The sequence below is a fragment of the Delphinus delphis genome, chromosome 19 (genome assembly GCF_949987515.2).
Source record: "Delphinus delphis chromosome 19, mDelDel1.2, whole genome shotgun sequence".
In the NCBI taxonomy this organism is placed as follows: Eukaryota; Metazoa; Chordata; class Mammalia; order Artiodactyla; family Delphinidae; genus Delphinus; species Delphinus delphis.
In genome coordinates this window covers 15,487,724-15,501,484 of record NC_082701.1, presented here as the reverse complement: position 1 = coordinate 15,501,484, position 13,761 = coordinate 15,487,724, and the positions used below count along the sequence as shown (strand labels likewise).

At 36.0% G+C, this 13,761-nt stretch overlaps 2 protein-coding genes across 3 annotated transcripts in view; both read left to right on the top strand.

Annotated features, from left to right (window-relative positions):
• TANC2 (tetratricopeptide repeat, ankyrin repeat and coiled-coil containing 2) overlaps positions 1-13,761 on the top strand; it is a 352,607-nt gene that overhangs the window by 192,781 nt on the left and 146,065 nt on the right. Inside the window, exon 6 of the mRNA XM_059997849.1 lies at positions 8,783-8,931. Coding sequence (XP_059853832.1) covers positions 8,783-8,931 — 149 coding nt within the window. The remainder of the gene's footprint in view (positions 1-8,782; positions 8,932-13,761) is intronic.
• LOC132414320 (large ribosomal subunit protein P1-like) lies at positions 5,721-6,129 on the top strand. 2 transcript variants are annotated; one of them, XM_059996720.1, is made up of 2 exons: positions 5,757-5,827; positions 5,903-6,129. In XM_059996720.1, the coding sequence occupies exons 1-2, from the start codon at positions 5,757-5,759 to the stop codon at positions 6,099-6,101; spliced, it is 270 nt and encodes an 89-aa protein (XP_059852703.1). In that variant the 3' UTR covers positions 6,102-6,129. The 2 variants fall into 2 exon arrangements, with proteins under 2 accessions (XP_059852702.1, XP_059852703.1); XM_059996719.1 differs by having other exon boundaries at positions 5,721-6,129.

Genomic DNA, 13,761 nt, shown 5'->3' with positions numbered 1-13,761 from the left:
GTGAATATTGTTTCATTCTCAAACCCAGTGTCCTATGTCCTTAATACATTTTCTGTAAGTTTTGAAAATTAAAATATAACATAATTACAGAAAGGTATACAAATAATAATTATGCAGCTCTATGAAATTTTCAGAAGTGAACACACTTGTATAACCACTACCTAAATCAAGGCATAGAACATTACCGGCACCTCATAACCTTTTCTCATGTTTCCTCTGCATCATAATCCATTCCCTCTAAGCTTGACCACTGTTCCGACTGCATCATCAATGATTTCTTTTACCAGTTTTCAAACTTTATATAAACGAAGTCATTTAGTATGTACTCCTTTGAGTCTGTCTTCTTTTGTTTAGTAGTATGTTTGTGAGATTCTCTTTCATTGCTGTCATATTTCATTGTATGTCTACTGTTGATGGACACTTTCAACTTTGGCTATTATGAACAATTCTGTGAATGCTTGTTACATCTATTTTGATGCCCCTACATATACTTTTCCTTTCGGTATATACCTAGTAGTAGACTTGCTGGGTCATGGGGTTTCAGTCCCCAGTCTAAATTTTTTTCCAGATTTGATGCTACCAGTTTACATTCACACCAGTACAACAGGATTTAACTGTCCTTTTACCCCATATTATCAGGTGTTTTTGGTTTGTTTCTTTTGTGTGCTATCCTGCACTACACATACGTAGTGGTATCTCATTGTGGTTTTGATTTTCATTTCCGTACAATGTTGACATTTTGTATAAAACAGGAGTTTTGTAAATTCCCGTGTGGAATTTCTTTTGTTCATCTTTTAATCGTATTGTCTTTATTTTTCTTATTGATTTGTACGAGTTCTTTGTATATTCTAAATACAAGTCCTTTGTTGGATGTATGAACTAAAGATATTTTTCCCACTCTATGGCTTGCCTTTTTACTGTTTTGTTTTGTTTTGTTTTTTTGCGGTATGCGGGCCTCTCACTGTTGTGGCCTCTCCCATTGCGGAGCACAGGCTCCGGACGCGCAGGCTCAGCGGCCATGGCTCACGGGCCCAGCCGCTCCGCGGCATGTGGGATCTTCCCAGACCGGGGCACGAACCCGTATCCCCTGCATCGGCAGGCGGACTCTCAACCACTGCGCCACCAGGGAAGCCCCTTTTTACTGTTTTAATGGAGTCTTTGGTGAACAGAAGTTTTTCTCATTAATAAACTTACCCATCTTTTCTTTTTTGTGTTCTGTTTAAGAAATCTTTGCCTAGTCCTAGTTCATGAAGTTATTCTATTAGGCTATCTTCCAGAAAATGTATTATCTTTCGTATTTGGGTCTTTTATCCACCTGGAATTGATTTTTGTGTATGGGATGAGGTTGGGACAGGTTTCATTTTTATTCATACATACTGATCCGTCACCAATGATTGAAAACACCATTTGATTACTAAAATATTGCAATGGTATCTCTGTCCAAATAAGGTGATTATACATGTATAGATATGTTTCTGGATTCTTTATTCTGTCCTCCTGGTCATTTTATCTATGCTTGTACCAATCATACTCTGTCTTAATTACTTTAGCATTAGATTAAACCTTGATATTAAGTAATAGCAGTCATTCTTCTTCACATTTTCTTTACTATTCCTAGACCTTTCCATTCCCATGTAAATTTTAAATCCTTTATTTTTTTTAATGTTTAATAATAATTCCTATTAACTTTAATGAAAGCTTTTCAAAATTACAAAATCCATTAAAATAGTTCATCATACTAATAGCTGTAAGAGAAATAAAAACAACTAGTTTTCTTCATAGAGGCTAAAAAAGGCATTTGATAAACATTCAATAACCACTTCTGCTGTGGAAAAATATCCAAGCATAAGAATCCTTTAGTTTTACGGTGCTGTATTCCTCATTCAGTATTCTGGGAGCAAAGCCTATTGCATAAACACACTGCTCCCAAATAGCCAAGATAAATTTCAAGAGTTTTAATCAACATAATGTATGAATGATATGATTTATTTTGTGTATAATAGTGTCACGGTGATTATTTTCCAACAACCTACCAGCCATCTTGTTTTGTTGTGTATCATACTCCAAATTCATCATTATTATAAGGAGTCACAGTAGAATTCCACTCAAGAAAAGTACTGTCTTTGTTTAGGGACATACCTTAATTGGGCGTGTTTGGTTATGAAGATGACACCTTCTTCACATCGCCTGGATGGTCATGGATGAGACAGAAAGATAGGTAAAATATTTGGTATGAGGATTTAAGAGGAATTTTGAGAGTTTTGAACAAATACCCTGGGCAGAGGGGAGGTAGGAAGTGATGCCCAACAAAATGGTGAGAGACTGGAATCAAGGATGTCAGTAGAGCTTAGGGGTTAAGAGCCTGAGTTCTAGATCCAGATTTCCTGGATCAGCTACTTATTAGCTTATGAATTTGGGTAAGTTACTCATCCCTCTGTGCTTCACTTTCTTTATTCATAAGAAGGGGATATATGTGCCTACCTCATAGGGTGGTTATGATCATTAAAAGAGTTAATGTATATAAAGTACTTAGAAACAGTACCTGGCATATAATTAATCCCCATATGTGCTAGCTGTTATTATAATTAATAAAAGATAATCTGAAAATTTGAGATATATCATATTTTTTAGTTTCATTTAATTGTTCTGTGTCATGATATAATCCCCCACCCCTAACAAGCTCACTGTAACCCCAGTAAAGTCCTGTCCACACATCACCATAAGACTAAGGTTCGTTGAAGACTGAAAAGATTACAGCAGAATCTAGTAGTGCAGAAAACAGACCCTACACTCAGGAAAGAAATAGCCCAAAGACTAAAAATTCATTGTAAGTTAGAAATTGAAGTAATTTTAAGAATCCATGGAAATAACAGGTTGGACACTGGTTTTCCTACTGACTGTGTGTTAAGAGTTCATCCAATTTGACAGATTTTAAAGGATAAGGTGATTCTAGCTGTTTCAGGGTTTCTCAACCTCAATACGATTTAATGACTTTAGGGGCTAGATAATCCTTTATTGTGGAGAGCTGTCTTGTGTATTGTAGGATGTTTGGCAGAGTCCCTGGCCTCTACCTACTAGATGCCAGTAGCAGCACCGCTCCCTGCAGTGTGACAACGAGAAATATCTCCACTCATTGCCAAACATTCCCCGGGGGGCAAAATTGTCACCAGTTGAGAACTGCTAAGTTATTTAAAAGAAACTTCCCTGCATAGAGTTTTTTCCTCAAGTTCCAAACATTCACAAACAGAGAATAAAATAAGGCCCTACTATGTAGTCATTTCCTAGCTTCAATAATTTTGACAACTTTGTTTTATCTATATCTTCTCCATTTTTTTCTGTAGTAATTTCAGCAAAACCTGGTCATTATATCATTTCTCCCATAAATAATGTATATAAAGTATATGAGCTTGTGGACTTCTTAAAAATAATAAATATTAGTATCTTTTTAAGAAACTAATATTTAGGGAAAAAAAGCACTTAAGAGAAATAGAGTGATATAATAAGACTAAGAGTAACATGAGTATAAGAGCCTAGAAGAAAAAGGAAGAGTTTGGTTTCTTTTCCCCTAGCCTCTTTCTTAAGTGAGTAACATTTGGACTTTTGCAAATAATGCATGAAATAATAATATAATTATCACCTCTTGCCTGCCATTTGTGTATAGTGTAGTAGTGTGTTGTGAAATTTAAAGAGGTCAGGGACTTCTACATTTTATTATAGATGTCTTCATAATCACATTTAGCATTTTAACCTGAAACTGTTTACTTCAAATTTCATATGCTATAAATATTCTTGTTATCATAGTAGACTTTGATAAATTTTAATAATATTAAATAGTTGACTCAGTAGTTTAGAAATTCTACACACTGTGGTAACGAAATGAAAAATTCTTCATAGCAAGGGTTTAAAGGTGGAAATTTGCTTGAATGACGGATAGGGGATTTGTTTGTTTTTAATTGAAGTATAGTTGATTTACAGTCTTGTGTAAGCTTCAGGTGTACAGCATAATGGTTCAGTATTTTTGCAGATTATATTCCATTATAGATTATTACAAGATAATGGATATAATTCCCTGTGCTATATAGTATACCCTTGGTGCTCATCTACTTATATGTAGTAGTTTGTATCTGTTAATCTCATACCCCTAATTTGTCCCTCCACCCTTCCCGCTCCCCTTTGGTAACCACAGGTTTGTTTTCTATCTCTGTAACTCTGTTTCTGTTTTGTATATACATTCATTTGTATTATTTTTTAGATTTAGGGTACTTGTTTTGAAGATGCATTTGCATGCATTTGTAACACAGCTTTTTCCTGAGATTTTATGTTAGAGTATCATAGTTGGGCAGAGGTAGAGAGATAAGGAACTGTCTATAATGTTGGACATTATAGAGGTAATAAAGCCCCTGGGATATCTTTCTGGTCTGTGGCAGAGAAATCCGTTTTTGTTGCCTCTTGCAGAGAAGTAGGGAAGGGAATATAGATCCTGTTTTTCTACTCTGGCGTAATTTCAATGCGAATTCTTTTTTTTTTTTTTAATGGGACTTTAACGCTGGTAGAATTAGGTTTGAATGCCAGTCTAGGCACTTTCTTTTTTAATTAATTAATTAATTTATTATTTATTTTGTCTGCATTGGGCCTTCGTTGCTGTGCATGGGCTTTCTCTAGTTGTGGCGAGCGGGGGCTACTCTTCATTGTGGTGCACGGGCTTCTCATTGTGGTGGCTTCTCTTGTTGCGGAGCACAGGCTCTAGGCGCGAGGGCTTCAGTAGTTGTGGCACGTGGGCTCAGTAATTGTGGCTCATGGGCTGAGTAGTTGTGGCTCTCAGGTTCTAGAGCGCAGGCTCAGCAGTTGTGGTGCGCAAGCCTAGTTACTCCATGGCATCTGGGATCTTCCCAGACCAGGACTTGAACCCATATCCCCTGCAGTGGCAGGCGGATTCTTAACCACTGTGCCACCAGGGAAGTCCTCAGTGAGAATTCTATATAGATTTTCCACAGATGGAGCACTTGAGTTCAATAATACTATACAAGGATACACCTGTAGTCCCTTCCTCTGACCTGCAACTTGTGACTTTAGTAGAGAAGTTAAGATAAATGTTAAATTGAATAATAAGAACATAAACCTCACTTTCTTGCCATTAGGAGTGATTTAATGTGCAACGCTGAATATCCTAAAAAATTAAGCTATTATATTTTAGCATCAAACCATATGATACTCTAGTTAATGCTTGCTATGGTGGAAGGACATATCTGACTCCAAAAAAAAAAAAAAGATTTTTGTAATATCCTATATAGGATATGTGCTACTGTGGATTGTTAGCAGGTTAGACTGAATGCATCTGAACATAAAACAAAATCTGAAAAAATGTTGACAATGAATCAAGTTAATGTAAAGGGATATTCAGTTTAGGTAAATTAGTTCTGCCTCACATTTAAAATAGATCATCTTGAGTTCCCTGGCTATTTTTTATGTCTATAAATTTCTGTAAATTCTCTATTTGGAAATAAATTGAGCCCAAGGAAAAACCTTACACTGACATTATTCAGCATCCCTCAGTGAAAAAGTTTGAAAAAGAATAATTCCTGTAGTTGGTAACCACTGAAAAATAGCCTAAATAGAAAGAAAATTACGCTTTCCTCAGCTGCCGCTAGGGTGCTCGGTCCTTCTGAGGAAGCTAAGGCCGCGTTGGGGTGTAGGCCCTCACTTCATCTGGCGACTGCACCATGCCCGGGAGCCCCTGCCTAGCACTCGCCCGCACCATGGCCTCCGACTCAGCGTTCACCTGCATCTACTCGGGCCTCATCCTGTCCGACAATGAGGTGACAGTCACCGAGGATAAGATCAATGCCCTCATTAAAGCAGCCAGTGTAAATGTTGAACTTTTCTGGCCAGGCTTGTTTGCAAAGGCTTTGGCCAGTGTCAACATCGGGAGCCTCATCTGCAATGTGGGGGCAGGTGGACCTGCCCCAGCATCTGGGGCTGCACCGGCAGGAGGTCCTCGCCCCTCCACCACTGCTGCCCCAGCTGAGGAGAAGAAAGTGGAAGCAAAGAAAGAAGAATCTGAAGAGTCTGATGATGACATGGGCTTTGGTCTTTTTGACTAAACCTCTTTAGTAACACGTTCAATAAAAAGCTGAGCTCTTAAAAAAGAAAAAAGAAAATTGCGTTAAAAGCTAATTGTATGGGAAGAGTGTAGCAGTCAGGAAGCACAGGATTAAAATGAATGCCAGAGATCAGGAATTTTAGGGGTCTAAATTCCAGGGCAAAAAAATGAACCTGAATGGGGTTTCTTTTTGGAGTGATGAAAGTATTCTGGAATTAGAAAGTGGTGATGGTTCCATAAACTTATGAAGAGACTAAAGCCATTGAGCTGTATACTTTAAGAGGACAGAGTTTATGGTATATGAATTATTTTGAAAAAATGACCCTGACTGTGGGGGAAATGATAGCTCAGGGCCATCTGGCATAGGGTAGGAACCCAACCAGGGTGAGTAGTGCACCTGTGTGCAGGGTGGCAATGAGCAGCGGTGAGATTTGTTACGTGTAGGGGGATAGATTAAATAAGTATAGTATTAAATAAGGAAAACAAGAACCAGATTGTTTACTATTGGAGAACAGAGTTATAACTTTGGAAAGGAAGAAATCTAGAATTAACCCTATGGTATTGAATTGGAATTGGAGCATCTTTGTGAGCATTTAGAGTGTATGTTTGTATATGGATTTACAAATAAAAATGAATATAGAGTTGTGTGTATGTATATAAGTGTATGAGCATACTGCCTAACTCTGTTGACGGAGTGGACCTGGGGGGCAGTGACATCCTGATCGCAATGAGCATACCTGATATTCTAAATATCTTTCCCCACTAAAAAAAAAAAAAAACCAACTCTTCTTGGGAAAAGGACTGATTCTAGGGCTAGGGCAGGGAAAGTACAAGATGAGCCCGGAAAATCTGATGCCAGAAAGCAAAGAAGTGCTCAGAAAATGACAGGGATATATCAGAAGGTTACAGGAGCCAAATCGAAAGGGCTTACGTGGCCAACTTTGGGACAATTTGGGCATCAAAATTAATAATAATAGTAACAGGTTATAACTCATTGAGTAAGATAGGAGTCTTTGAGTTCAGATAGGTAGGTAGATAGGTAAAGGAAAAGAAACTAAACTATAGAAGAGTGATGGATTTAGAAAATATCACTATTTGGCAAGCATAATAGTAATTCTACCAAGAAACATTAATGGATGCTAAAAATAGTGGGCAAAATTTTATTGAGGAGAGATTCAGACTGCTACTTGTAAACCCATGTTCATACTACCATTATTCATAATATCTGATAGATGGAAACAGCTCAAGTGTCCAACCTGATGGACAGATGAATGGATAAACTAAATGTGGTATGTACATAAAATGGAGTCAGTCATAAAAAGGAGTGAAATTCGGACACATGATCTAACATGGGATGAACCTTGAAAATTTGCAAAGTGAGATAAGTTAGACATAAAAGGACAAATACTGTGTGATTCCACTTATATGGGGTACCTAGAATAAGTAAATTCATAGACATAGAAAGTAGAATAGAGGTTACTAGGGCTAGTAAGAGGGGAGATTGGGGAGTTTTATTTAGTGGATACAGAGTTTCTCTGGGGGATGATTAAAAAGTTCTGAAAATGGAGATGGTTGCACAACATTGTGAACGTACTTAATGCCACTGAATCGTACACTTAAAAATGGTTAAAATGGCAAATTTTGTTACGTGTATTTTTATCACAAAAATTTTTTTTAATTTAAAAGTTTGTTGAAGAATGGTATACTTACATACTTTCAAAGTATCCCCCCATTACATACGTATTAATTACAAAGAGAAAGAGTATAATTTTAGAGTGGAAATATCTGGCAAACACTGCCATAACCAAGTGATCAAAGTTAACACAGCATTGCTTCTGCAATAGTCCTGCCAAAAATGCATAACCTGAATTAAGTCATGAGATAACTTCAAATTGAGGGACACTGTGCAAAATAGCTGGCCTGTAAGCTTCAAAAGTGTCAAGATCATGAAAGTTAAGATGAGACTGAGGAACTGTTCGAGATTAAAGGAGTCAAAGAGAACTAAGAACTCAGTGCAATTGCTTAATCCTGAATTGGATCTTTTTGCTAGAAATGACATTACTGGATAAATATCAAAACTTAAATGGGGTCTGTGGATGAGATCATAATAATGTAAAATGTTAGGTTCCTGATTTCTCTGCTAGTACTGTGGTTATGTAAGAGAATTGCTTGTTTATAGGAAATGCATACTGTCTGGGCATGATGGGATATCATGTCTATATTTTCAAATGGTTAAGGAAAAAAATGTTCTTTGTACTATTCTTGAAACTTTTTTGTAAGTTTGAACTGATTTTAAAATAAAAAAGGATATTTACACGAACTGTAAGGAAAAAAAAAGGTAAAAGAACCTGAATGAAGGTGGTGATTATGGCCAGGACTAGATCCCAAGACTAGGACTTGTATTGGAAGGCTAACTGCCAAAGAAATGGGAAACTTCTATTCAGTGAGTTACAAAAACATTCTCTCAAATTCAAGGGTTTCAAGTAAATATATTGAGGATTCTGAGTAGACTATCAATTATAATATGTAACAGTGGAAAAATCAGCTTCTAGTCAAGGACCTAGTAATTTTGCATTTAGAATGTGAAAACAAAGGAAATGACCAAACTGAATGTAAAAATAGTTGCAAAACTGGCCATTTTATTTTGATAGATTCAGGTGTTTCAATGTCTTCCTGTTATAGGTGATGCTGAACAAGAACTTGGTCCCCCTCCATCTGTAGATGAGGCAGCAAACACACTCATGACTCGTCTGGGTTTCCTCCTTGGAGAGAAAGTCACGGAAGTTCAGCCAGGTGACCAATACAACATGGAAGTACAGGATGAAAATCAGGTAAACTGCTTCCTGTCAACTTAGTGAAACATGGGATGAAACAGCCTATTGTAACCAGGAAAGGAAAAATGTTGCAGGGTGTCAGTGTTCTGAGAAGAATAATCCCAAGTATAGAGTGCCTTTTGAGGCCTGGAGATATAACTTAATTTTCCATAATCACTATATTTCTTCAGTTTATAGAACGTCTTTTAGTTTCCTTCTTAAGTTTAAAAAGCCACTTTAAGATTTTGACTTATTTATTGAATGAATGAGGAAATAAATAAGTAAATAAGCCAACAAACAAAATAGACATATATATGAGCACCGCACCCCCAAATTGCAGAATACATATTGTTTTCAGGTACACATGGATTATTTGCCAAATTGACAATATGCTGATCCATTGAACAGATCTCAACAAATGTCAAAAGATTTCAACTACTGTGACCATAGTAGAATTAATCAATTATAAAATAACGTAGAAAATGATAGCTAAAAGATAACTCAGAAAATCAAAATCCCCAAGTGTTGGGATATTGATATACTCCTAAGTAGTCTTTAAGTCAGAAAATCACAAGAAATTGGAAAATATTTTAAACGGAAATGATAAAAAAAGAAATATAATAAAACTTGTAGTATATAAAATATGCTTTAAAAAACTTTAGTTTTGGATACATATATTAGAAAAGCAGAAAATCCAAAAAATTATGATCTAGATATTTATCTCAGAAAGTTAAAAATACTAGCAATTTGAAAAAATTATTATTTCATAGACTTTTTTCTTTTGTCTATTCCATTCTTTTCAGTTAAAATGTAGCAAAAGAAGTATTAGACTCAGATTCATTTATGCGGTCTTAATCTTTAAAATGAACGTCCGGTAGTGAACCATTTTACTCAGAAGATGACAAATTAAATTCAAATTGCGTATTCTCAGTAATGTTGGTGAAGATTCTATGTCATATGTTAGCTTCACCATAAAGTGTACAAGGATTATTTGAATATATTTGTCGATCATGTGGTTAATGCTCAGATGTTCCAGAGCTCTCTCCTCAGACTTTTCCTTTCTTTATATTCTCACTCCTAAGGTCATTGGTTTTGCTGGCTGCACATTCTGATCACGTGGGCAGTTTCTGTAAAATTCAAATACCTGGAGATTCTAATCAGATTGAAACTCTTCCATTCTTATGTCTTCAAATACTGTCTTAACTCCTAAACTATCTCTAGCCCTGCCTTTCCCCTTAACTCTAGATCTGTATTTTTAGCTGCCTGCACTACCTTTTCTACCTATGTGTCCAAGATACATCTCAAATTTAACATGTCAAAAAACTGAACTCTTGCATTTTTCCCCAGAACCTGCTCCTTCTACTGAGTTTCCTGTCTGAATAGGTGGCATCACCTACAGGCATAAGACAAAAGCACTGGAGTCATTCTTGGCTTTACTCTGTCACACTCTACATTCACTCTTTCAGCAAATCATGTAGGCTTTGTCTTCAGAATTTATGCTAAATCTGATCCCTTTTCATTACTTCCACTGGTACACCTAAATCCAGGTCACTGTCATCTCTTGCCTGGGCTAGTGCAATAGCTCCTAGAATGTAAGGTTAGAAGGCTGGAACGTTTGCCTGTTCTATTTACGGCTGTATCCTCTGCACCTAGAACAATGTCTACTATTAGTAGGTGCTCAATAAATATTTACTGTCTGAATAAATGGCCTCCTAATAGGGCTCTGCTTCCACTCTTGCCCCCTGTAGTCTGTTTACACAGAAGCCAGCGTGATCCTTGAAAATGTGAGCCTGGTCCTTTGACTTCTCTTCTCTCAATCTCCCACTGTATTCCCCCACATTTAACATTAAATCTGAAATCTCTACCATGACCAGCAAGGGGCTACCTGATCTGACCCCTCGCTGCCTCTCCTACATCATTTCCTACCCCTCTCCCTTTCACCTGCAGCTCGCCAGCAACACTGGCCTTCCTGTCATTCCTCAAACACATAAAACATTCATTTATACTGGAATATTCTTCCCACATAACTCACTTCCTTACTTTATCCAGTGCTCTGCTCAAATGTTACCTCCTCCGAGAGGCCTCTTCCTTAATTACTTTATCTAATAGCATCTGCCCATCACTGTATCCCCTTATCCTGGTACTTTATTTTTTTTATAGCTCTTATTAATTTATTACATTATATATTTAGTTGTGGAGGGGGTTGTGTATATCATACAAGAATGTAAGCTGCATGGTGATAGGGATTTTTTTTTAACTAATTTACATTGTAACTATGTCAGTATGCTGTGATCTGTGAATAAAAAATAGAAATGATACATGTTGAGAGCTTCATTTAAATTGGTATAAATAAAACATCTATTTTACTTTTTATCTCTTTATATTCACAGCAGGTTAAAATATGACTGTTCTAATAATGACCAAGAAACATGACATTACAATCTGAGAATTTGCCAAGGACCCTGTGTTTCTAAAAAGCTACATTTCTTGAGGTGCTAAAATTTATATTTGGTTGCTTTTGAGATGCTTCATGTCACAGCCTGTTGCAGTAATTTCTAAATGAAGTCACATGACTTGTGACTTCATTTAGAAATCAGGTAGCCCCTTCCTGGTCATGGTAAATAAAGATTTCAGATTAGAGCGTGCTTTGTGCGTTTACTGAATAAATTCGTCATAAAATAAGTAAATGAGTAGTATCATTGATTTAATGTAATTAAAGTGATATAGTATAACAGAAAAGTCACTGAACCAGGAGGTAGAAGATGTGTAGGGTTCATTTATATTTCAATTTTCGGGTAAAGAAAAATGGAAGCACACTGCCAGAAAGTGATGGACTAGTATTCAAATCCAGGCAGTCTGCTTTTACAACTTATGTTCTTCATAGCTACACCATACTGGTCCAGTATAGCATGAAATAATGACAGGATTGTTGTGAAGATCAAGTTAAATCATGAATATGAAATCACTTTGTAAGCTGTAAAGTGTCATATAAACAAAAGATATATATGCAATATAATTAGTATGTAAATGTATGCAGGAGCTGTATGATTTGGGGGAAATTGCTTCATAGCTTGCATACTTAGGGTAGTTTCATTTTCACATTTGTCAAATGGGGAAATAATATTTATTATGCCTCATACTTGGTTGATAAGGAGATAATGAAGTATCAATTATAACATTTAAAAAATTTTAACTACGAAACATTGAACAAATGTAAAATATTAATAATGAAGCTACATGATAGCCCTCTTGGAATATAATATACCATGAAACTATCTTGGAACCACAGAAGAAAGTGGCTGAATTGACCATTGGAATTTCTAGTCTTAGGAAAATTATTAAGAACTAGGAGGTCATGTTCACTTAGTGACTTTCTTCTGTACTAAACAACATACTGACAAAGATAGATTGCTTTGTTTAGAAAGACCCTATATAGTAATGGTGTCCTCAGAATAGTGCTAGTAATGACAAAATCCAGCAAGGCAAGTCAGCATATATCATTTTTTTGCAAAGGACAACATATTGAAAGTGATATTCAACTGATCACTATATTTTCTTCTCTCAGTAGTTTCTGGTGTATTAGGATGTACCTTATAAATTCCATCATTAGATTCTTGCCTTGGGTATTTGTAGAACCTTGAAGAGATCCGATTGGGAGTTTGGGATCCTTCTGGAGACCACTAAAAGATCAATGGGAAAACCACTGAAAGGTTTTAGAAGCGGAGCGGCTTAATTAGATGTCCATTTTAGCCTGCAATGTGGAGAGTAGATAATGTTGTCTTTCTGTGCCCAGAAGAGATTTCTATGTGTCATTAACTAGCCTCCTTAAATAAATATAAGGCTTGCCTTTTAATTCACAAGCCGTGAACAATTTTCTGCCTTCTGAATGGCTTGATCTTTAAGCTTTGCTTTTACAGTTAAAGCTTTTAAAGCATAGTCTGTGATAAATGCTTTATTTTCCAGAAAATAACTTGTAGTAAAAATTATGTGTCATTTGAGCCTAACCTCCACATTGGCTATATTATGCATATAATACAGTTTCCTTTCTCAAAGAACCGACTGAGAATCTTGTCTAAAAGTGGAAATCAGTTGCTATAGAGGTAATAGATTTATACCCAAATTAAACTTTTTCAACATGGAATGACTATAGTGTAGATGTATCTAATGTAGAAGACTCTAATACAGTTCTATTACAGCACCCACATATTTCTTAAACTGAGAATGAGGCCGTTAAAAATTGCCATGCCAAATTCTAACTAGGGAGGATTCTAAGTCAGTAAGACTGGGGTGGGGTTCAGTATCTGTCAGTTTTGTAGGGGAACTTGTTTTTTACATTCCACAGGAAATTCTACTGCAAGCCCAGTTTTTAAAAAATTCATTGCTCTGGTAGACCAACATCATTTTATAGAAATAGCGGAAATTACAAAGAAATTGAAACTCCTCCCTCTTCTGGAGAAAAATTATATAGAAGAGAAATGGCATAGATTTGAGGGCTTATTGTGTTGTTAAGAAAAATCAGTTTCTAATATTATTCATATGATTGAAAAGATTTACTTGGTTGCAGGGTTCTGAGAATGTCACTTATGCTTGGTTGAGTTGAATGTATCTTTTATGACCTGGTTATAGCATTTAAATTAAAATCAAAACCTGGATTCAACACAGATAATTAAATATAAGAGATTGCATCTGGAAATCATTTGGGGACGAGTCAAAGAGCCTTAATATTCTCATATTCAGTGATCAGCATATTTTCCAGTCAAGTTATAAAATATAAATCTTCAATTTTAGCAGAGAGATTATGAATAGACTATGTAAAGTTGAAATGCTTTTTTTTTAATTTAACATTTA

Excerpts from the sequence above, each read along its gene's own strand:
- LOC132414320 (XM_059996719.1), top strand. The coding sequence starts at position 5,721 with ATGCCCGGGAGCCCCTGCCTAGCACTCGCCCGCACCATGGCCTCCGAC.